The sequence below is a fragment of the Varanus komodoensis genome, unplaced genomic scaffold (assembly GCF_004798865.1).
Source record: "Varanus komodoensis strain SLA01 unplaced genomic scaffold, ASM479886v1 scaffold57, whole genome shotgun sequence".
Taxonomy (NCBI): domain Eukaryota; kingdom Metazoa; phylum Chordata; class Lepidosauria; order Squamata; family Varanidae; genus Varanus; species Varanus komodoensis.
Window position 1 is genome coordinate 1,478,629 of NW_025336182.1, and position 22,306 is coordinate 1,500,934.

A 22,306-nucleotide genomic window follows, 5' to 3' on the forward strand; every position below is an offset into this window, starting at 1 on the left:
TGGGTGACTTTGGGCCAGTCACAGACTCTCAGCCCAACCTACCTCACAGGGATGTTGTTGTGGGGAGAAGATGCAGGAGGAGAATGATGTAAGCTGCCTTGAGCCCTTTGTAGGAAAAAGGCAGGATATAAATCCAAAAAAAAAAAAAAAAAAAAAAAAAACTGGGAGGTGACTCGGGTGGGTGTCTCCATCCAGGAACGAGCCGGTTGACTCGGCAGCTATAGCTGTGTGAACGGTCAGAACCGCCATCCGTGGGCATCCGTTCTCCGAGATGAGACCTTCGAAGCTGTGAACCCCCGTTTTCAAGGGGCGTGTACCCCCTTCAGTGCCGATGGTGTCCGCATTCCAAGGACGCCTCTAGACAAGATCCGTGTTAAGTGCTCAGGACATCGCGGGAGATGTGAGTGCAGTTAAATCAACTTGAATTTACACAATACTCTCTTACGCAAGTGCAAATTACCAAGAAGCCTGAATGCATCCAGAGCTCAAAAAGGAAGATTCCCAAAAATGAGAAGATTGGATAAAAGGGATTTGAAGAAGCATGTCGGCGAGGTCAAACCTCCAAAACATTTAGCGATCACACAAAACCAAAATAAACTCAGCCAGAAGATATATGGCAAATGAGGAAAGGGAGTACTTAATCATACAAGTTCACCAGCATGATAAGCCGTTGATAGAGGAAAAAGTGGCTTCCTTGGGAAAAGGGCTTTGTCCTGATGAGAGCAAAACAAAACACACATTTGGACAAAAATACAAGCACACAATAAAGGAGGTTAAAAAAATAGTTGGGAATATACTAAGAACAGCATTAAGGCCCACAAAGATTTGTTAAATGCACCAGAAAACGGCTAGAAGCACTTGGTCTGTCAGGCAGAAACGGAATCAAAGATGTAGGGGAGGAGGAGGAGTAGCTGGCAGGAAAGGTGGGCCGAGTCCTTCGTTTTCTGCAGAAAAGGCAGGGCAGGTAGCTGCCTAAATTGATGTTTCAGAAGGGAGGCCGGGGAATCTTGGTGAACAGTAGTGACAACATGTGAAGTTTTCATCTTGAAGCCCAGTAAATCATCAGGCCCGGAGGCTGAAGCAGACCAAAAGAAAGGAAAGAGATTCCAGTAAATGCTCCAACTTTCTAGAACAAGCCTATTTGCAGTCAGGCTCAGTCAATACATCAAGGGGGGAAGTGAATCGACAAAAATGAGATAAACTATTGTTACACAACTGAAATGCTACTGGGTGCATCACACGGCTCCGACCAAATGTTTTCAAACTTTTGCAGTGCCTTTGTGGCAATAACCCAGGATGTTGCAATGCAAACAGAATGGAAAAAATAGCAGCTTTAAACTTACAGCTGCATTTATGGGATGTTTGCGGCTGCATGAACCGAACAGGTGGTGCAGCATCCAAGGCCAGCTCTCGCAGGCCAGGGGCAGAGCGAGAGCTGAAAGGAAGCGGCACCAGAACCGCCCCCCCCCAGCACGCCCCGCAGCTGCACCTGGAAGGGCGCGCGCAGCTCGGGCCCCTCGCCTGGAAGGGCATCTTGGCGCAGCCGCAGCGCAGGCGCACCGATGGGCTGGCGGGGGCTGGACCGGGCAGCCCCTGCCAGGCCAGGCCAGGCCAGGCCAGGCCAGGCCAGGCCAGGCCAGGCGTGCCTTTCCTGGGAGCCGCATCCAAAAGTAGCTTGAGGGGTTCTGCTGGGGAATTTGCCTCTGCGGTGCGGCTGCCTTGGACCTCGCATTGAGGCCCCTGCCAGACTCACCCCCCCCCCGCCTTTCAAGGTGTTCCCCAGGGACTGGAACGTGACATGTGTTGAAGCACGTGTGGAATGTTAATTCATTTGCCGCGTTAAATACTTGCTGTCCTAAAAAAAAATAGCTGGAATTTCGTACCTGTGGACTATAGTCCGTTAAAATAATTTCATTAGTTTTGTTTTTAATCCTGTTCCTGCCTCCAAAGGGAAGGCTCCTGGAGCAGCTTAAAATCAATCGACTGAAAGGGACAGTCCCAGCCTGGAGGCACTGCTATTTCAAGAAAGACACAACACACGAGGAAAAGCGGATGAGGAGGGCAGAAGAAAACATCACAGCACACAGCCATAGAAACATAGAAACAGCGCGAGTCGGGAGGGGCCTCCCGGGCCATCTAGTCTGATCCTCGGCTCCAGCAGGCTCCGCTCACGACATAACGCACAAGCTGCTCCTGCGGGTGCCGCAAGCCCCCGCGCCACTTCCCCTGTTGACTGAACGAAAAACGGCGGGGATCCCGGCCGCTGGGAAAAACACCGCCGGCGCCACGCCGCTCTGGGCGGAGATGGGCCCACAGCGGGCGCGGAACGGTCCGACGCAGGGTGGGCGGAGCGGGAGGGTCCGTGAGAGGGTGCGCACGGAAGTCGCCGCCAGGGCGCCGGAAGCCGGAAGCGCCCGCTTCTCGTGCTCTGAGCGTAGGAGGAGGTGGCGGAGCAGGTACCGTCGAGAGGGGCGCGGCTGCCCGCTGCGGAGGCGAGGCGGGCGCTTTCCTCCTGCTCGTCTCCATGCAGTGTGGCTTCCCCTCTCCACCCGCAAGGAGGAGCTTGGGACTGAGCCTACCTCGCAGGGCTGTTGTTGCATCTGCCGCGGCGCCGTCTGTGGGGTGGGGTGGGCTGGGGTGGGCTGGGGTGGGGGTGGGGAGGGAGGGAGGGAGGCGCTTCCTCCAGACAAGATGCAGCCGGTGCGGGGTGGCCTTCAGTGGCCCCTGGCAGACCCCAGAGGCTGCCTGAATAGCAGCTTTTTGAGAAAAGCTGCTTCCTTCAGGCTTCCTTCAATAGGAAGCCTCTTCAGTTGAAGCTGAAATAAATTACTAGTTTTCTCATTTATCATCTCTAATGTATTATGTCTAAGGTATTCTCTCTCTGCGCCTCCACAGCTTTTTCAGAATTCTGAATGTACCAGAGAGTGAAATCAGCACTGGATCCACAGCCTTTGAACTTGGACACTCTCTGTCCTTGGAAACAGGTCTGAATTCCTGTGAGCCCAAGCTGACAAATCAAATTGTCTAGTCTAGGACCCAGTGTATGCGGGCAGGGGACTCTTCTCCATTCCCAGACAGAAGCACATTCCTGCAGTGGCCTGGTTGCATTGATAAATGTCTAAGCCAGTGGGGTATCAGATACTAAGATGCTGTCCATTGAACAAAATTCAGAATATGTGGTTCCCAGCCCCTCTTACTGTTCTTGTATTTGAAATTCTAAAGCAACATGGTGCCCCCCCCCCCCCGCCCGCTTCTCTCTTTGCAGCTTGCTAGAGTCTGGATACTTCTCTCGGACGATTTGTGGCATCACGCACGGCCCAGTACAGAGACTGATATCTAGGGCCAGCAGAAGAGCATGTCCCAAGCCACCAAGCGCAAGCATGTGGTGAAACAAGTCCTGGAGGAATATGTGGTGCCTTCAGAGAGGCAGCGGATTGTCCGGGTGAGAGAGGAGGCCTGTTCTGTACAGCCTGGATCTGGGCTTGCCACAGGCTTCTTGGTCAACTCTCTGTGTTACAGAGTCATGGCACTGCACAATAGTAGACTTAGAAGGGACCAGGAAGGCCATCAAGCCCAACCCCTGCTCAGTGCAGGACTGCACGTTAAAGCCTGTGGAATGCCTCCCATGTGGGAGAGCCCCCCTTTCCCAGGTCATTGGTTCCATCACTGTACTGTTCCAACAGTTAGGAAGTTCTGTTTAGCCAGAACCTGGCTTCCCGGGACTTGAGCCCATTGTTCCATCTCCTGCAGTCTGGGATGATTGAGAAGAGAACATGGCCCTCCTCTGTGTGACGGCTGCTCAAGTGTGTGGAAAATGCTACCCTACCCCACTCCCAGGCTTCTCTTCTTGAGGCTAGCCTTGCCCACTTCTTCCAATTTCTCCTCACAGGCTTTGTTTCCAGTCCCTCAGTCCTCCTTGTTGCCCTCCCTGGAGCCCTTTCCAGGCTATCTGCAGATTCCAGAAGTGGACACTACACTCCAGATGTCTAATTAGAGGGGAACCAGAAGCTCATGCAGTTTACAAGCTATGCTTCTGTTTATGCAGCTCAGAAATCGTATCGAACTTTTTTGCAGCCACATCACATTGTTGACTCATATTCAGCTTATGATCTGCAGCAATTCCAAGATCCCTCTCACTGGCAGTTTGTTGAGCCACGTGTCCCTCGTCTTCTGACTGCACTGATTCCCTTTTCCTCAGTGCAGGACTTGACATTTGTCTCTGTTGAATTTCATTCTGCTGCTTTTATGCCAGTGCTCCAGCCTATCAAGATCACTCTGAATTTTGTTTCTGTCTTCCACAGGATTAGCCATCCCACCCAATTTTGTTTCATCTACAGATCTGATCAGCATTCCTTATCCAGTCATTGGTACAAATGTTGAAGATCACTGGGCCCAGGACTGAGCCCCTCTCCCCAGTTTGAGAAGGTGCCACTTTGAGATGAGCACCTTCTGAGTCGGATTCTGTGGCCAACTGTAGATCCACCTGCTTGTTCTGTCTAGCTCACTTTAGCTAGTCTTCTGATCAGAATGCACTTTCTTGAAAACTTTGCTGAAGTCAAGATAGATTATGCCCACAGCATTCCTGCCATCCACAAGGAAGGTTATTAGATCAAAACATGAGGTCAGATTAGTCTGTCCGGTTTTGTTCTTGAGAAATCCGTGCTGCCTTATAGTAATTACTGCATTGTTTCAAAGGCACACTTTTGCCTTTCCTGTTCAGGTGTTGGGGACGCCAGGCAACAACCTCCATGAGGTGGAGACGCCTGAGGGGACTCGGTTTCTCGTGAGCATGCCCACAAAATTCCGCAAGAATATTTGGATCAAGAGAGGTTAGTGATGGGCTACTGTGCTGGTTACACATGGAAGAAAGTCTCTTCCTTTAACCTACCTGCACAGTTTGTTTCTGCTCCAATATATTTCTCTCTCTCTGCCAGGTGACTTTCTGCTTGTAGACCCCATAGAGGAAGGAGAGAAAGTAAAAGCAGAGATCAGTTTTGTCCTTTATAAAGACCATGTTCACCATCTGAAAAAGGAAGGATATTGGTAAGTGTGAGTGTGAGAGAACGGCTGCCTATTTTCCTTCCTTCACTTATGCCGACAGTGGTAGTAAGAGAGTCTCCATTGACAGGGCAAGGCTGAACCCATGTGACCTGCCCTTGGGCAGCTGTCCCGGACTGCCAGAGCTTTCTTGCCCATTGTCCCATGAGCATGTGGATCCGTGGGACCATGTGGGGGACCCATGCTGTGTGGCTGAAGAGACCTTGCAAACTGCCGCCTGTCAACCTTCTGCCTTCTGGATTTTTCTGCAGGCCTGAAGCCTTCGTGGGGGACGTGACAGGACCTCACAGCAATACTAAAGAGAGGTGAGCACGAGAGCTGCACTCCTACAACACTAAGGGGGAGGAAGGTTGCTCTGGTGACTAACTTGTAGCTCCTTGTGTGTGCACAAGTTGCCATCTGACCTTTGAACTAGAAATGACCCTGGTGCTTACCACTGAGCAGGAAACTAGACATTGACCTATCTCTGCCTGCCAGATCCGTGGTTTAAAGCACGGGACTTGCCGTCCGTTGTTACTAAGGGTCTAGTTTTGCTTCCATGGGCTGCTGTTCACATTTTGAAGTCCTTAACTCCCTGGGCCCAGAATGGCAGCAGCACCTTCTGGAAATACAGGCCTCCTCGCACTCGCAGCAGGGGTGGCCTCCAAGTTTTGCAGTGCTTGTAATCAGCTTGAGGCGCAGCTTTGTCCCTCTGAAGAGAATTTTGTTGACACTGACTCTTGGTGATGAGCAGGTCGTTGGTTATCCTAACAGTAGATATGTTATTTATTTGTATCTTTAGTCATGTCATTGTACCTGCTTTGGGAAGTTGGGAGGATTCAAAAGTAGGAGAGAAGAACCCTAAATAGAGGTATTGCAATGAGCCACCAGCTCAGCGAGTCCTAAGGGCACTCTTTGTACCTCTCCTCTGGCAGGGAAGGGGCAGGGAGCCCAACTCATTCTGCTGCAGAGGAAGACTCCGATGACGACAGAGACTTGTTTGTGAACACAAACCGGATAAATTACGATTACATGGAGAGCGAGGACAGCAGCACCTCAGAAGAGGAAGAGAAGTAACACAAGGAGCTGACTGAAACTTGGGATTTGGAGGGAAGGGCCTCCACCCGCCACGTTTTCCTGCTGGTATGGACAAGCTGCCGCCCCCTTTGTGGTTCCTACAAGGAGGCCAAGCCGTGCTTGAGCAGTTGGCACAGCTGTTGCAGGCAAGGAGCCCAGCCTTTCAGCAGCCAAGGCGATTGTTTTGAAGAGAGCTGTGACCTCGCCTGGGCTGCTGCCGCTTGTACTCTGCTCTGCTTCCCCAAACTTTTTGCCTTATGTAATAAAAATGTGCTCCAAACCGAGGAATTGACTTACAGGTGGAACTGTTCCTGCCTAAATGTTGTGGCTATTTATAGGCACAAGAGCGCCAAAATCCCTGACCATTCCAAACTGGCATTTCCTTATAGCCTGTCACAGTCCTGGGAATGGGACTACGTTGCGTTTCTGACAAACACTGGAAGTACAGTTAGCGTACTTACTAGCTTGCTCATAAGGCTTGGCGCTTTTGATCCCAATTCTCTCCATGTCCTGCTCTTCCCATGGCTTACTGCACTTGCCCTTCTGCCTTTGCCCCTTGGGTGCTGTTTTGTATTCAGAAGAAGCATTTCAATCAACTTCAAGAAAGGCGTAGAAGAGAGTGAATCCCTGAATTGACTGCACTCTTGAAGGCCCCTGGCTGCTCATTTGAATAGCAGGTGCCCCGGGCGCCCCTGCGGTGTCAGAGACTGACTCAGCTGCAGCCACGCCTGGCCTGGATGTTGGTGCCCAGGCAGCCAAGAAACGCCTCTGCTGCAGTGGAGCTCGGAATTGCGGGGGCCGGGAGGGATTGATCAGTTGCAGGGAAGGGGGCGGGGGGCAGCGCGGCGGGGGGGGGCGCACGGTGCTCTGCTGTGCTCTGCTGGGACACAGCTGCCGCTGCATCACTTATTTGGATGACTGACCAGGAGGAGTGACTGCAAATCCGGTCAGTTGTTTGAATTGGCAGTGCTGCGCCAGATGCTCACAGACAGGACAAAACCTCGTTGCTCTAACGTCCTGGATGGGGAAAAGTAGCGGTCAGCTCGGCGTAATGGATACAGGGCAAGGTCTTCATTTTTGACTCGACCCCAAGAACCAGGATCTAGAACCAGGTGAGAGGAAGGAAAATGGGGGCTTCTGGGTACATGCTCAGCCCAGGAATTTGTGACTCATTCCAAAATAAAGTCTGTTGACCCTTTCACACAAAAATCTTGTGCCCCCCTCCCGCCCCCTTCAATCATTCTTTCAGCGAACTAGGACAAAAAGCTTTTTATTTGTTGCCGCTGTTGGGCAGTTGAAGGCCGAAACCTCAACTCTACCGTGGCTCAGCCGGCCGCTTGCCCTCTGCTCAGCCCAGTAGAGGGCGCTCGCGCAAGCCCCTTCCTCGCGTTCCCCATCTCCGCTCCTCCACGCACCAACCTTGCACCAGTGTGGATCCCTGGTCCTGCGCGCTCAGCACGGACTGGCAGCCGCTCTCAAGGTTTGCAGCAAACGCCTTTCCCAGGCTTACTGGTGCTGGTGACTGAGCCCAGCCCCTCCTGCCTGCACGGAGTGCGCACTCAAAGTGTGCTCCAGATGCCCTACGACACCCAGACCAGGCGGCACCATTTCTGATTGCTGGAACTCGCTGCCTGCAAGACTCCGACAGACCCGACCCTTTTCCCTCACTGCATTTAAGACACTTGGGTTAGTAAACAGCTGGGTCAGTGCGCTCACATCAGAAATCCTTTGCGGGTCTGTTTAGCATCACGTATTGTGTAGCTTTGGCAAAAGGTGGAATTTTTATAGTATTATGAACCTGTTCTAAGCCATCCAGAAAGGTTTTTGCAGTTGGTGGGCTCGAAACGAAATGCAAACGGGAGGAAGGAGCTGTGCCCAGTCGTGGGAGCCGCTCCCTGCAGCCCAGGGCAATCCAGCTGACACCACACTGAGAACCTGTCCTAGGAGGGCACTGGAGCTGACCACACATCACAAGTAATGCCATGCCGTTTCCACCCGGCATGATTTTGGCACGGAAGTGCCTGAAAGACAAGCAGGCTCAGCACAGAAACTCTCCTCCCAGCAGCCAGCTTCTCTGTCCTCCAGGTGTCATAGGGAAGCCCCTCTGCTGCGTCCACAGCTGAGCAAGGCCTGGGCTGGGCCGGGCCGGGCCGGGCCACCCTTCTTGCGCCAGCTTGCCAGCGAGGCGTCCCCGGTCTGGCACCCCCTTCACAGGCCGCAGCCCCCAACCAGGCCTGGCTCCCAGTGGATTCTTGCGACTTCTGTTGGAGGGCGAGCTGAGCCGCGCATTCTGCCCAGCACCAGCCAGCCGACCGCCTCCTCCGACCCAAAGGAGAGCCTGAGGGCCGCAGGTGGGCGGAACGGACGTGCCCCGACGCCCGCACCCATCGGCAGCTGTCAGTGGCGTGTTCTGGCCTGCAGCCTGGGGAGCCCCTGAAACTGTAGTAGATGGTTGTTTCTGTCTGGGGGGGTTCAGGCAACGTGACAGGGTTTACAGTTGTTTGTTGTGTTGTGCGAACCTGCCCATCTCATTCTGAAGGCAGTCCAGAGAATCTGCACACAGACTGGCTTGTTAGCCCCTGACCAGCCACCAAAAGGGTTTCAAAGTCTTGTTTGTGCTGCAGGCAGTTGAAGGAAGGAACGGGCAGTGAGTGAGGAAACATCTACGTTTTACTCAAGCTATTTGGTTTCACATATAGATACAAAAGGAGACACTTGGTGCTAAAATTCTCAGTTCCAGAACTATGTACAAAGCAGGCCCAGGTCCACACTGAACAGGAACCCTGAGAGGAGCAAAGGATGCAGGTCACCCACAGAACCGCACCATCCAACCCCAGCAGGAGCGGCAGGCGTTTGCCAGCGTGGGAACCGGGAATTTCACTTGGTGATGGTGTTTCTGTGAGGAGAAGAAAAAAAAAACAACAATTCACCAAGACTGGGCCAGGAAACCAGAAAGACCAAGTAACGCCCCCCTTTTCCAGCTGATGCGAAGGAACGGTTGGAAGGTGAGGGGCGAGGCTGAGAAGAGGAACTGTCATGCTGGGTCAACGTCTCAGCCACCCAAGCGGCTCGCCCAGCCCAGGGCCAAAGCCGTGAAGCGGGATGCAGCCCCTCAGGCCTGCCATCGAGAGGCACCGTGGCAGGACATGCCGCCCCTTGCGGGTTTCCAGGCATGCCCCAACAGATGCAACCGGCTCTCAGTGGCTAACCCAGAGGCCCAGCGGCCGCGTGGCGCTCCTACACAAGGACGGGGATCGCAGCGGCCAGCCGGAGAGTGGGCTGCGGAGTCCGGCACGCAAGCCTGCAGGGCCGCCCCCGCCCCCAGCCCCCGCCCCGCTTACGCATTCATGCTCTTGCCACTGCCGCTGAGCACAATGTAGGGCGTCTTCTGGGCCTTCTGCTTCTCCTGCAGCAGCGCCACGGTGCCCAGCGGGGTGTCGCTGGAGCTCATCTTCTTCAAGAGCTGCGGAGAGGAGAGCCCTTCCATCAGAGCCCTTCTGGCCAGCCCAGCTCCCCACTCAAGGCCCCACAGAGGGGGACTTCAAGGGCTGACCAAAGGCTGGAGGGCCCTGAGCTCAGGGCCAACAGGGGAGTGCGAAGGTCACCAGTGCGAGCAGGCTAGGAATGCTCTTGGGTGCTCTGAAACGCAACGAGGACTTCTGCGAGCACGCCAGCCGCGCCGGTGGCAGGGACAGGGCAAGCGCCGATTCCCCGGAACAGGGCCCTTCCCTGCACACTCACCGCCTCCTCGTCCAGCTTCTTCATGCGCCGTTCCGTCTTCATCTTGCCGGAGCCCTTGCCGTGGAAGCGGTGAGAGAGCTGCCGGAATGCCTGGGGCAAGGAGAACGGGGCAGACTGCTAAGCTCAAAGACTCTCAGCACTTGGCAACTAAGCACATTTTGGGCAGCTAAGGAAGTGCCCCCAATACCTACATAGCAGTGTATCATAAAAATATAGTACAATAAAAAACACTATTTTAATTACAGTCAGAACTGCAGGGGGCAAATTCCTTTTGGCTGCTGGAACACATGCAGATTGTTTAAAAGCCCAATAAAGTGCATTTCTCTCTCTCGTTATCTGCTCTATTCAACTGGCTGCTTGATCTTTGCCAGGCAAGTACCCAGGGAAGAGCACCGCATCTCGCTCTGGAAGACGGGTGGAGCTGCACCCTTAATCCACACTGTGTTTTGGCAGCGGCCGGCTGGCCCCAAGACTCGTACCTCCTTGGGGGTGAGCTTGCGGCCCGTCTCGTCCACATACTCTATTTTTACGTCTGGCTTGTACCCATCCTTCTCCTTGAAGTCCTGCGTGAAGCCACGGTACTCCTCCCGCCGGCTGTACTTGTCATCGATGGCCCTGGGGGCGCAAGGACACCACGGTCTAAGCCCTGCTGGCCCCGGAGAACCGCACGCCCCGCTCGGCCCTGCCCGCTCCCCTCCGCCGGCTCAGGCCACGAGCGGCAGGCCCACGTGCTGGCTGCACAGCGGCTGCGACAAGAGGGCTGGGTCGCCACAAGGCCGACCGTTGCGAAGCAGCGAGCACATTCGGGCACGAGCAGGGACCTCCTGCCCTTCAAGCGGGCGACACCACCGGCACGGCAGGCTTCCCTCGGGGAAGGACAGACACGGCTCTCCACTCGGGGGCAGCGGCAGTTCTGGGAGGGCAGCTCAGCCAAGGAGCGCAGGCCCAGTTGGAGCCACGCTCTCGCAGCAGCCTGCGGGGCCTGGCCCCTGCTCTCCGCGCGGAGACACTCACATCTTGTCCTCGATGCAGTAGACGGCTGAGGGCAGGGACTTGTTGGGGGCCTTCACCCGCGCCACCTTCTGCACCGTGGTCTCCAGCAGGCCTGCGGGGAGGAGCACAGCCCGGCGGTGGCGCGCACGTGCTGGGAACGGGAGCGCCCGCAGCCCCGGGATTCGAGACGTGCGCCCTCCCCCGGGCACCCCCGAGGAAGGCCGACGCAGCAGCCGGGCCGCTGGCAGGAAGGCCTGGGCGGATCCGCCCCCTCCCCCGGGCCCTTACCCTTGTTTTGGCAGAGCATCAGGGCAGCGGCCAGGCCCCGGTTGACAATGGGCTCTTCGTCCAAGATGGTGGTGGATGACGCTGAGAACTGCAGCCAGAGGGAGGGAGAGCGAGCTCAGCCCCGCGGTTCCTCCAGCAGGAGGGCAGCGGCCCCCGGCACTCCGCAGGGGGCCCGCCCACAGGCCCCCACCCAAGCCTCCCCGTGGGCGGCACGGGCCAACTCACGTCCTGCTGCTGCTTCTCCTCATCCAGGTTGACCGTGCTCCACCCAATGTTCTCCTCCCCATCCGAGTCGGAGCCCCCGTTGGCCGATCTCTCCTCATCTCTCTCAAAGTCCTGCCAGGAGACAGAGCTGTCAGCGGCAAAGCACCCGCCCTGTGGGCAGGCCGGAGTTCGGCTAGGCAGGAGGCACCCATCTGGTTCAGGTTCTGCGCCCCCCTCTCCCTCCAGGCCAACCATACGCCCCCGAGGATGACTACCCCCCCCAACAGGGAGGCAGTTCTGCAAAGCAAACTGGCGTTCCCCCCCCCCCCCCCCCAGACGGCGCTGGTGCCTGCAGCGATCGCCCGACCCAGGGGCTCCACAGGCGTGGCTTGAAGGGCCTGGGCTGCGCCAGGGCCTGCTCCCGGGAGAACGCCCAGCAGCCTGGGGTGTGGAAGCCCACTGCTGCAGGGTGCCATGGAATTCCCACAGGGAAGCCCTCATTCAGGAGCATTCGAACTCGGCCCGGAACGCCTCGGACAGACCATGAGCTCTTCCTGATCCTCGCGGTTGCCGGCCAGTCCGTAGGTGGGGATCTCGCCCAGCGTGCGGCAGAATTCGGAGGTGGCATTGAAGACAATGGCCCCCTTCCTCTCCAGCTCCTCATCATCCTCCTGGCTCCGGCCGGTCTCCAGCTTCTTCACAATCTCGATGACCTGCAGGGGAGGGGGCCCACGCAGGCCCCACAGCCTCAGGACTGGGGTCCAAGACCACTGGAGGCCGCCACAGGAGCTGCTCCACGCCCCCGTGGGTCTCCACCCCTCCACCTTCTCCAGAACACGGCCCCTTTGGGGAGCCTCCAGCCTCACGAATCGCACCCCCTCACCTTTTCCCCACTATCCTTCAGCTGCTGGATCTGCCTCAGTTTCCGCCCCTTCTCCAGCTGCTTCTGGAGCTCCTGCTCGGCCTCATCTTCCTCCAGGACAGCTGGGTGGTCTGGGCCCTCCAGGCCATCCTCTGGCGGGGAGGGGAGGGGAGGGGAGGGGAGGAACAAGTGTTGCCTTGCTGCACTTCAGCTGTGGCTTTCCCTGCCTCCCTGCACGACAAGCCTCACAACCGTGGGGATCCCGGTCGAGGCAGGGAGGGCTGCCACCCGCCCAGCAAGACCCCACCAGCAATCGGCTCCCCTTGGCACGAGGCCCTGCCCACTCACCATCCTCACTGCTGATGTCCATCCTTTCCACCCGGATGTCGTCCGACGGGGGCAGCTGCTCCGTGCCCCCGTTTCTGCTGTGCTCGGGGTACCCCTCCTCATTTTCCTCCCCTTCCTCCTCCTCTGGGGCAGTCTTCCTTCTCCCCCGAACACGGGCCCTGGAGAGCCACACAGAGAGGTAGAATGCAGGGCAAAGCATGTTGAACTGCCCAGGAGGCAGGTCTGGGTGAGGGGAGCCCTTTGAGGGGGAGGGCAAATGACCCCCCCCTTGTTTGATGGCCGAAGGACGGCCTGCAGCACACCCGACTGCCTCCCCGCCTCACTCCACAGCACGGCTGCCGCGACAGAGGCTCCAGTGGGGCCGCCCGTGCCGCCTCCTCACGAAAGGACCTTGGTGTGGGTCAAGCAGCCGCCTCGATGGGGGGCTGGCCCCCTCCTGCTCCACAGAGTGGATTGTGGGCAGGCCCCAATTCAGGTGCACCTGCCCAGCTTCCTCCCTTGTGAACTGCAATCTCAGATCAGCCACAAAAGGAAAGTCCACGCACGCTCCCAACTCGGGGGGCACGGTGCGTACAAAGACCCCATATCACTGGAGTATTCCTTGTGGGGCTCTGTGGGTCAGACAGGGGAGCCCAGCAGACCAAGGCCAGAGTCCCCCCACCTCTGAATGCCTGCCAGCACGGACTGGCCTAGGTCAGCAGGGGCAGCACAGGATGACTTCGGTTGCAGCCGCCAAGCAACCCCAGCGAGGAGGCGTGTGGGGTGCGAGCGTCGCCAACGGTGTGGGGGGCCTTCCCCGCCCCCTCCGCCACTCCGCACCTGGAGCCAAAGTCCCCGCCGCCTCTGTCGCTGGGCAGCGGCAGAAGATCGTCGGCCTTCACCGGCTTCTCCTTCTTGCGGATCTTCTTCACGCGCCGCTTCGTCTTCTTGAACGTGGCGCTCTGCAGCGGCACGGGGAGTGTCAGAGATGGGCAGGCGAGGCCGGCGTGGGGTGGCTCTCCCACCAGACCCCTCGCGGGGGGATGCCGCGGGCCAGCGGCAGGGGGGCTCGAGAGGGGCCGCCTGCCCACCATGCCTCCAACGGGCTGGCTGCCCTTCCCTCCCAGCCTTCTCCCTGCCGCCGCAGCTCGCACCCCTCCGGCCGCCAGGGATCAAGCTCTGTGCCCTCCCCTCCCGGGCCAGGGCAGCCCGGGCCAGGGGGCCACCAGCTCCCGGCTGGAGCCCCCCAGACACCAAAGGGCCGGAGGATCCGGCTGCCGGGCACACCCCGCCCAGCGGAGGGGCAGTGGAGCCCCAGGGCCTCACCGTACCATCTCTTCCGGGGTGAAGTACTCCGAGGCCAGGCGGAGGCTGGGCACATCCAGGGTCTGGGCCCGACTGTGCAGGCTGTCCCGAATCTGCTGCAGCTCCCGCTCCCAAGACCCGTCGGCCATCCCCGCGGAGTCCAGCCTGAAGGACTTCTTCTTCTCCCCTTCGATCTCCTCGTCGTACTTGGACAGGATGCCCTTGTGCTTGAGCTGGGCGGAGGCGGCACAGCAGAGAGGGCGGGCTCAGCAGTGCGCAGAGGGAGCCCACGCCCACGTGGAAAGGGCTCCCGCTCGGCGTGCCTCCAGCCCCCACAGCCTCGGATGGAAAGCAGCTGGCCAGAGGCACCGGGTGCTGGGCGCAGGGGGGCATGGGATCGATCCCTCCCGGAGGGAGGGCCGCCTGCTGTGGGGCGCCCAGCCTCCACGGGGCCTGCGAGCTTTCAGGAGGCCCAAGCTGCCCCACGCCGCCTCAGCCCAAGCCCAGGCGGCAGCCGCGGCAGGGCAGCGATGGTGTCCGGGGCTTCCTGGGCGCCACCGGAGCCCGTGCCAGGCCACGGCATCCCATTTCACCTGCTTTTGGCGTGGCACATGGTGCACGGAGCAGGTGGCCCTCCTTCACATCTGTCCTCAATCCCCCCCCCCCCATTTCAGCACGGCTGCCCGACTTCCGTCCCCCTTGCCCACAGCCTGCGCGATTTTCTCATCCTCGCTCAGACGCTCTGCGCTCCCCACGGGCCGCCCCAGAGACCCAGGCGTGGATGCTCCCTTACGACCACCATGTCGTCCACGCTCTCCTCCTCCTCGTAGGGCCTGCAGTCTGGTTTCTTCTTGCGCAGCTCCACGTTCTTCTTGGCCTTCTCTGTGTCTACTAGGTTGACATTCACCAGGACGTCGCCTCCCTCCTCCTCCAACACACCTAAAAGGACGGGAACAGGCAGTCTGAGCTCACGGCATCGCTGCACGCCCACCTGCCCAGCTGGAGCGAGCAGAAGAGAGCACCCGAAAATCAGGGCATTTTCTTATGAGAAACCCATTCAACAGCTGTGGATGAAATTTATGCATGAATTATTGGGTGGGGGAGGCTTACGTAGCAAAAATGTGTGTTACTGAGAGACAGACCAGTGTTTTTTTCCCCTACCTTTTAGGTAAGGCTTTTTTTTTTTTAATACAGCAAATCTCTAAAGAGCGCTGTCTAACTGCATCATTTTACTGGGAAGTGGAAAATCTTACGTAAGTACGAATAAGACGATGGCGCATCATTTCAGAAGGCAAAACCTCAAAATCTTATTTCAGCTGATAAAGATTAAATGATATCATAGACAGCCTTCCTATATACACAAACTTGCAATTTGAAAAGCTTTATTGTGAATGGCATAGCACACAGAGAGCAAGAAAAAGGCATTTCTCCTCCTCATGCTGATTGTCTCACATTCCTCACAAGTGCAATTTCTCTTGGCTCCTTCGCACATGGAAGAACAAGGTGAATGCAGTACAAACACCTGGGAAATCCTGTGGTCCAGGCAGATGTCCAACTGAGCAGTAGAAGTTTTCCAACCTGTTCATTGCAGCAGTGCCTCTTTATCGTGTTTCTGAACTGGACTTCCATGCCTTGTTAACTTTTAGATGTCAGGAAAAAGTTAACAGTTTAAAAGTTAAAGTTAATTTAGATGCCAGGATGTCCTTCCAGACAGTCAGGACCCCGAGGGTGTGGAATGGGCTTCCACGAGAGGTCGTTGAGGCCCCATCGGTGCGGGTGTTCAAGGACAAGCTGGACGTCCACATGGTGGGCATGCCGTGAGCGGAGCCGGCTGGTGCCGGAGGTCGGACTGGATGGCCTGGGAGGCCCCTTCTGACTCGCTCTGTTTCTATGTTTCTAACTGACGCTTACATTACGTTACTGATGGCACCTGACAAAGAGCCCAATTTCTGTGCCAACCAGCAATCTATTTCATGAATGTGGATACTAGGTCATTAACTGCAATCACGGCTGGTGAGACCGCAACAAGTTATCCCAACGCTGCTTTGAGCAGATCAGTTCTGCTCAGTAAATCACCCTGAAGGGCTGGAATTCAGATCTCTTTACACAGTGACAGAACAGAGCGCTGCTTCTTTGGACGCGGAAAGGCCCTCAACAAGATCCCCTGGAAATCTGCTCCACTGCCTTGAGTAACTTGACTTCCTGTAGACCATGTGAATGGGCAAGATTTCACGTTCCATTGCAGGAGTTGGAATTTTGACCAATGGTCTTTTTCAGCTTTCTTTTCACTTGGGAGAGGTACCAGATGGGGTGCCCACTTTCTCGACTGATATTTTACATTCTGAATCCCTGGCAGGTGCCATTGGACAGAATAGTAGCATTCATGGGTCTATACTTGATTTCTCAGAAGTTAAAATTATTCTTTTTGTTGATGACTTTTTATTGCTCTATCTTGAAACTCCAGGCACCTGTTCCAGCTTTGGTACAAGTGATACTTTTGGCCTGGCGATTCAATTGGTCAAAATCTACGGATGCCAGCTAGTGATGCTGCATTTCACAGTGTATAAGCTAACTGGCAATCTTGTTTTGCTTTGCTGAAATGTTAAATTGAAATAATTAAAGACAAAAGCCAGTTCTGTTCCTTGTTTCACAACTCCTGGAAATGCCCAACGGCAGCGGGACGTGGGGACAGGGCGCACCACTAGGGGACAGGGAGCTGCGCCCCACAGGCTGCCTCCAGAGGAAGAGGGCGACAGACGCTCCACCCCTACCTTTGTCTTTGAGGGTCAGGATGACTGTCTCCCCTTCCCGGAAAGAATCGATGGTGTGCTCCACCGTCAGGCCCTTCAGGTCTCGTGAACCGTAGCTCTCCTGAAAGAAGCAGTGAGCGATGCAGGTCCCAAGGCAGCCTGGCAATGGAGGCACCCCACCCCAGGGAGGGAGAAGCGTGCCAGGAAGTGCTTTCCAGGAGTACCGCTGTGTCAATCGCAACGGCTTATGGGACTGAAGACACTGGAGGGGCAGTGCAAGCAGTGCAAGAAAGTCAACAGTCAAGAGAGCTACTTGGGAGGGCAGCCCAGCACTCGGCTCAGGATAAGCAAAGCCACCGCTCTTCCAAAAATGGAACTTGCAGGTAAGACTTCCCCCTTGGCCACTGAAAACGCATTTCCATGTACTCTGCTGAGGGACCACACAAGACGATCACCACGAAATGGCATAATTTTCAGGGAGGGAGAAAGGGCTGCCCGGGGACCAGGGCTCCATCTGACCCTCGCTGCTCATGCCAGGGCAGGCACGTGGTACCCTGCCTTGCTCCAGGGCTCCCAAGTGGGCCAGGCCAGGCAAAGAGGCCCGGCTTAAGCAAGGCTGCTGCTGCCTAGTCTTCAGGCCAGGCCAAGCCAGGCCCTGGCATGAGCAGGGAGCTGTGAGCAGCACAAAAGAGGAGGCACTTCCACTGCTTATGGCTCTCCTCTGGCAGCGGCACAGGGGCCAGAGAGCCTTCCCACTGCTGTGGAAACGGCTGGAGGGGGGACTGCGCCGCGGCGGCCTCAGCAGCTCCTCCCTCCCACCCGCTGCACCACCTGGCACCGCTGGGCTTGCCTGAGTGCCGCTGCCCGGGCGCCCTGGCGCCTCCCACGCTGCCCAGTGCTAGGTCCCCTCCAGGCTCCCCCGGGCAGCACACTTGGTGGGCACAGGGGGACCCACTTCCGCTTGCCACAGACGGATCGGCACGCTGGCAAAGCGATGCCGGCTGGCAGCACAGAGCAACGCTGCCGAGACAGCCCAGCCCCCGGCAGCAGTCGGGAGGGCACTGCTTTACCTCCTTCTTCTGCCCAAATTCCTCCTCCACGAGGCTGCTGATGCCAAACTCCTGGTCCATCTCCTCCAAGAGCTTGGCCTGATTTGGGGTGGAAAGGACACACCGATGAGATGGGGGTGCGGCAAAGGGAGAACGTGCGTGCGATGGGGGGAGAACGCTTGGGGGAGGCAGCCGCTCCCGCGGACTGAGCACCCTCCATCTGCCTCACCCAGCCATGGGGGAAGGCGCTGCCCAGTCAGCCCCCCACGCGAGTCAGGACAGGCCCCGTGCAGCGCCGGCACCCTGCCGCAGGGCTGGCCTCGTGGGCCTCCCGTCCCAGCACCCACCCGCTTCTCAGCCATCTCCTTCTCTTGCTGCAGCTTCCGGCTCCTCTCGATCCAGGCGGCCGTGTCATCCAGCCAGGGGTCATCTTCACCCAGTGACTTGATCTTTCTGGGGGCAGGAAAGCAGGAAGAGCTTTCAGACGGTCACCCCAGGGTGCCCCAAGACAGGGAGACCCGTGGGCCCAAGATCAACCCCGCAAAGGCATTTTGCGGCAAAGGCACGGAGACGAGAAGCAGAAGAGCAAGGGAAAATAAGCTTGGTTACTACCCCATGGCTTCACAGTCTACTTTGTGGGACAAGTCCTCCCAAACACAGAAGTCAGTTTAACTGATGGGCAGGCCACTCCGCCCCAGCGTGCAGAAGGCATTGCTCACGAGAGCTGGCCAGGTGCCGCAGGTGGAGCAGCTGGATGCCATACCCCAGCTTCTGGTTGAGGAGACGCTTCTCCTTGGCAGCAGCCAACTTCTCCCGGATCTCCTCACGCTGCTTCAGCACGATCGGGTTGATCACCTCGGCTGCCACCGGATCCTCCTTGCTGCCCGTTTCTGTTGGGCCAGAAGGGAACGGAAAAAAGGGTCGTCCAGGAGCTGGTCAACTGAGAGGTCTCTGCTGCAATGCGGGGAGAGAGACTGGGACTACGCAAGCGGACACAGGGGGCAGTGCGTGGCAACTCCCACCCCGGCTCCAGTTGTGGGGCCCACAGGGCAGCTCCGGCCTCTGGAGCAAAGTCCAGAACTGCCACCATTTCTCCTAGGCGATCAGGCAAGCAGTCCTGTGGCAGAAGGTGCGGCAGGGAAGCTGTGAGCAAGGCGGACGGCACAGACAAGTTCTGCAGGGCTGGGAGCTGGGCAAGGATGGAGCCTCATCCCCGAGGGCTGCTTTGGCAGAAACACCAGGCTTATCTCTGGATTGTAGGTGGGATTTTTATATATGAACGATACAGACATAATATTTGCATTCCCGATGCATAGGAAACCAGCGTGATAGGAAGCAGGCACAGTAAAAATCCCTCTCCTGAAAATGTTTGCTTTCTGTATGAAAGATATTGTACATTTTGTAAGGAGATGTAAAACTTAGGCAGTCCAAAGTGGTATAGCCCAGAAACAGGTTTTCTGCCAGTTCAGAAAGAACAAGCCTCTAAGACAGCAACTGAAAAGGCAGAGGAAACACCATGAGCGAATCATGCTGAATTCATCCTTCATTCCATCTGGGGTTACATTTGGAAAGGCTCAGCTAGGAAGGTCAGAGAAACCCCTCTGTGCACCCGCAGCCTCCGCATGACACGCGCTCAGCTCCCTCCCAGCCACAACATGCACAGGAAACCAACGGAGCGGCAAGAGGCGGGCAGGAGGCACCCTTGAACCCACCCCCATAACAGCCCTCTTGGGTAGATGTTGCCCCAGGGAAGCAGCCCAGAGCTGGTCCTGCAACGGCCAGCGCCTCCAGGGGCTTCTCGGAACAGACGAGAGGAGGTGAACTTACCCTTTTTGATGGTGTTTATCTCCAGGGGCTTCAGCCCAAGTTTGGCTCGGAGCTTGCTGTCAGGAAGAGGAACACGCAGTTACCTGGAGTGCCCATGGCTGTGCTGGAGGAATCCAACCCTGCAGCATGTGGGGCAAAGCCACCATGCAAGAAAGACACTTTCCCAGATCCCCAGGAAAGGTCGAGGCCAACCCGGCACCCCCCAAGGCTGAACCCCAACACAGCCCTTCACAAAGGTCCCCAAGAGCCCAGCTTGGTCCAATGCAGAGCTAAGTGCTCTTAATTTCACCAATGTCAGTGATTTACTTCTGCATGGGATCTCTGGGGCATTGGCAGCGATTAAACCTTGTGGTGAATGGCCACAAGTTTGAGCAGGGAACCTGAAGATCCCAGCCTCTGGATCTCTCTTTCACTCACTTTGTCTCCTCAATGCTGAGGGAAGCATCTCCTGAGGTGGACTTTGAGCCAGAAGCTGTTTAGAAACAAATAAAGAAATATTTACAATGGGCTTGATGTGAAAAAGAAGCTGGAACTTAAGCTGTGAGTGCTCTTCCATTTTTGCAATCCTGTGCAGAATCTGGTGTGCACCACAGTCAGATCTCCCCTTTCAAGTTGACAGCCTTGCTATACTACAGTATTATATACAAGCTTATCTTTAGATCTGTGCTACAATCTAGAGAGCTTATCACACAGGCCAGGGTTTCCATAAAAACTAAGGTCTGCAGCTAATAATCACTGCTCATCCATCTGACTTAGTAACAGAGGGTGGGAGATGGTTATTTTAAATATATCTGTATTACCCTTCTGTCTGAAAATAAGCCTCTAAGAGAGATGACAATAAGAGACATTAATATGGACACAATCAGGTTTCAGATAATAAGGCAGCAGAAAAGAGAGGGGAATAAGGATGTGGGATTACTTTTTCTAAGGCCTAAGATGAGGTGGCGAACCTCTGTCTCACAGGCCGGATGTGGCCTGGCAGGTCTCCCCATTCAGCCCAGTGAAGCCTACAGAAGTCTCTCCCAAAAGCTCTCTTGGCTGGGGAAAGGCAAGGGAAGAAGGCAGTGGGCTGAAGGGGCCTCAAGTGCCCCAGAGCTGCCCCGCCCACAAGCTTCTCTTGCCGTTCCCCAAAGCAGCGGCAGAGGGCTGCTCCCCCACGAGCTAGCACTCCTTCTCAGTGGGAGCCCTCCCTGAGCTCTGGGGAAGTGGGAGCGTCAAACCTCCTTTGGGCATGGCATGGGGAGAGGGTAGCCATTGCAATTACCACCGTGGGCATGAACACATGTACATATGTTGGCCCTGCCTGCGCAACATGCAGCCCCAGCCACTTCACTAATCACGTCATTTGCTTTAAGGTGGAAAAGTGATCTGAGCTGGCTGGAACCCAACAGTGGTACCTGGCCAAGGCACTTCTCAGGAGCAGAGGGGTCTTTGGAATATAAAAAGACTCGGCGCTAGAACAGGGATGAAGACAGTCACAGCTAAGCACTTTCTCCCACATCTAAACAATCTGCACATGCCCAGTAAGTTTCCCCCATATGGCAGCAGCACAAGCACCCAGGGCCATGACAAGTAGTGTGTCAACTCTGTAGATAAATGCAACCGGGTGCCTTGTTCCCTGACATGCAGTGAGACAAACATGGGGTGCTTCACACAGGGAGCGGGGCTGCTACTGCATCCAATTCAGCCCAAACGGGGCCTTCTGAATCATTTACTGGCAATACTGTGGTCTCCCACCCCCATAAGATCCTCTCCTATGGTCACCCCCCTTTTCCTTCCTTTTCTAAGATATTAAAAGGGTTCTAATAAAAATAAACCAACAGCCACTCTTATGGTTTTTAAACCAATGAAAGACAGGGCTGCTGCAGCACATGTGCAGTCCCTTGGCAACTTAACAGATGGTGCTGGCCCACTGAGCTCAGAACTACCTGCAACACGTTTCCAGGGCTTGAGACAGAGGTCTTTCCCACTCCTTAGTGGGGAAGGAACCCAGAACATTTCGCATGGGAAGAGCTACAGGCTTCTCCTTTGAGAATTCCGTGAGACACACACACTTACACACGGTAAGTGTGTGGAGGAGCGTGCTCCACCTGCCCACCCAGTGATGTATACACCTCTGTCCATCTTTCCTCAAGGTGGACACGTCCCTATGGTAAAACGGATGGCGGCTCTGCGAATCTTGCAGGAATATAGGAGGACCTGAAAAGCTCCCGCGCCCGTTCACCTTCACAACAGCTCTGCGAGGTAGGCACGCTACGCGAGGAGGGCGGACTCAAAAGCACGCGACAGGCATCGCGCACGTAGCCTCCTCGGCAGCTGCCCGACGCTCGAGCCGGCCCTCAACCGGCTGCCCCTGAGCAGCACCGGCCTAACCCCCTCCCCGCCTCTCCTTCCTGCACCTGAGTTCTGCGCGGCCTCGTATCCGTCGTCGCGCTTCTCCCGCTTGATCCGCCTGCCCGTTTCGGCCTCTTGGCTCGCGGCGGCGGCCGCGCGGCTGCTCCGCGAAGAGGAGGACGCCTCCTCGCCGCCGCCCCGCCGGCTGCTGCGCTCGCCGCGGCTCCGGCTGCGCTTGCTCCGCCGCTCGCTCCCGCTCCCTCCGCCGCTGCTCCGGTGCTTGTGCTTCTTGTGCTCCCGGTGGCGGGAGGAGGACGAGGAGGAGGACGCGGCGCCGCCGCCGCCGCCGCCGCCGCCGGAGGAGGAGGAGGGCGGCGGCGCGGGGTCCTCCGAGGCCTCGCCCCGTTCCCGGTGCCGCTTCGAGGAGCCCATCGCCGGGCCGGACGCCGAGAAAATGGCACTCCTACGCGCCGAGGTCCCGCAGAGGGACGCTTCCTGGTTACCGGCCTTCA

The 22,306-nt window shown here is 56.8% G+C and overlaps 2 protein-coding genes and 1 long non-coding RNA gene across 5 annotated transcripts; 1 reads left to right on the forward strand and 2 right to left on the reverse strand.

The window, feature by feature from the left end:
- Positions 1–769: 769 nt before the first annotated feature.
- On the reverse strand, positions 770–2,285 carry LOC123032924. Its single transcript, XR_006416554.1, has 2 exons — positions 1,884–2,285; positions 770–1,075 (listed from the first exon to the last, which is right to left on the reverse strand). It is a non-coding gene; the product is annotated as an uncharacterized LOC123032924 (long non-coding RNA).
- Positions 2,286–2,412: 127 nt separating this feature from the next.
- Positions 2,413–6,398, forward strand: EIF1AD (eukaryotic translation initiation factor 1A domain containing). Of its 3 annotated transcripts, XM_044449308.1 has the most exons (7): positions 2,413–2,456; positions 2,896–2,984; positions 3,266–3,442; positions 4,721–4,829; positions 4,935–5,043; positions 5,310–5,363; positions 5,970–6,398. In XM_044449308.1, the coding sequence occupies exons 3-7, from the start codon at positions 3,356–3,358 to the stop codon at positions 6,112–6,114; spliced, it is 504 nt and encodes a 167-aa protein (XP_044305243.1). In that variant the 5' UTR covers positions 2,413–2,456; positions 2,896–2,984; positions 3,266–3,355; the 3' UTR covers positions 6,115–6,398. The 3 variants fall into 3 exon arrangements, with proteins under 3 accessions (XP_044305243.1, XP_044305241.1, XP_044305242.1); XM_044449306.1 differs by lacking the exons at positions 2,413–2,456; positions 2,896–2,984; positions 3,266–3,442 and having other exon boundaries at positions 4,251–4,829; XM_044449307.1 differs by lacking the exons at positions 2,413–2,456; positions 2,896–2,984; positions 3,266–3,442 and having other exon boundaries at positions 4,257–4,829; positions 5,973–6,398.
- A 2,364-nt stretch (positions 6,399–8,762) lies between these two features.
- On the reverse strand, positions 8,763–22,248 carry SART1 (spliceosome associated factor 1, recruiter of U4/U6.U5 tri-snRNP). The gene is made up of 20 exons (XM_044449236.1): positions 21,860–22,248; positions 19,878–19,932; positions 19,461–19,516; positions 18,397–18,523; positions 17,981–18,086; positions 17,655–17,732; positions 16,606–16,705; positions 14,628–14,773; positions 13,861–14,067; positions 13,370–13,491; positions 12,551–12,708; positions 12,224–12,354; positions 11,883–12,053; positions 11,362–11,472; positions 11,137–11,224; positions 10,870–10,960; positions 10,335–10,470; positions 9,856–9,945; positions 9,456–9,577; positions 8,763–9,010 (listed from the first exon to the last, which is right to left on the reverse strand). Exons 1-20 carry the CDS (start codon positions 22,224–22,226, stop codon positions 8,992–8,994), a joined length of 2,481 nt encoding a protein of 826 aa, XP_044305171.1. The 5' UTR covers positions 22,227–22,248; the 3' UTR covers positions 8,763–8,991.
- Between the last annotated feature and the right edge of the window lie 58 nt (positions 22,249–22,306).

Excerpts from the sequence above, each read along its gene's own strand:
- EIF1AD (XM_044449306.1), top strand. The coding sequence starts at position 4,568 with ATGCCCACAGCATTCCTGCCATCCACAAGGAAGGTTATTAGATCAAAA. Across the intron at positions 4,830-4,934 it reads GAATATTTGGATCAAGAGAG|GTGACTTTCTGCTTGTAGAC; the intron begins GTTAGTGATGGG and ends TCTCTCTGCCAG. Across the intron at positions 5,364-5,969 it reads CACAGCAATACTAAAGAGAG|CAGGGAAGGGGCAGGGAGCC; the intron begins GTGAGCACGAGA and ends CCTCTCCTCTGG.
- SART1 (XM_044449236.1), bottom strand. The coding sequence starts at position 22,226 with ATGGGCTCCTCGAAGCGGCACCGGGAACGGGGCGAGGCCTCGGAGGAC. Across the intron at positions 19,517-19,877 it reads CTCAGCATTGAGGAGACAAA|CAAGCTCCGAGCCAAACTTG; the intron begins GTGAGTGAAAGA and ends TCTTCCTGACAG. Across the intron at positions 16,706-17,654 it reads AATTTGGGCAGAAGAAGGAG|GAGAGCTACGGTTCACGAGA; the intron begins GTAAAGCAGTGC and ends TGCTTCTTTCAG.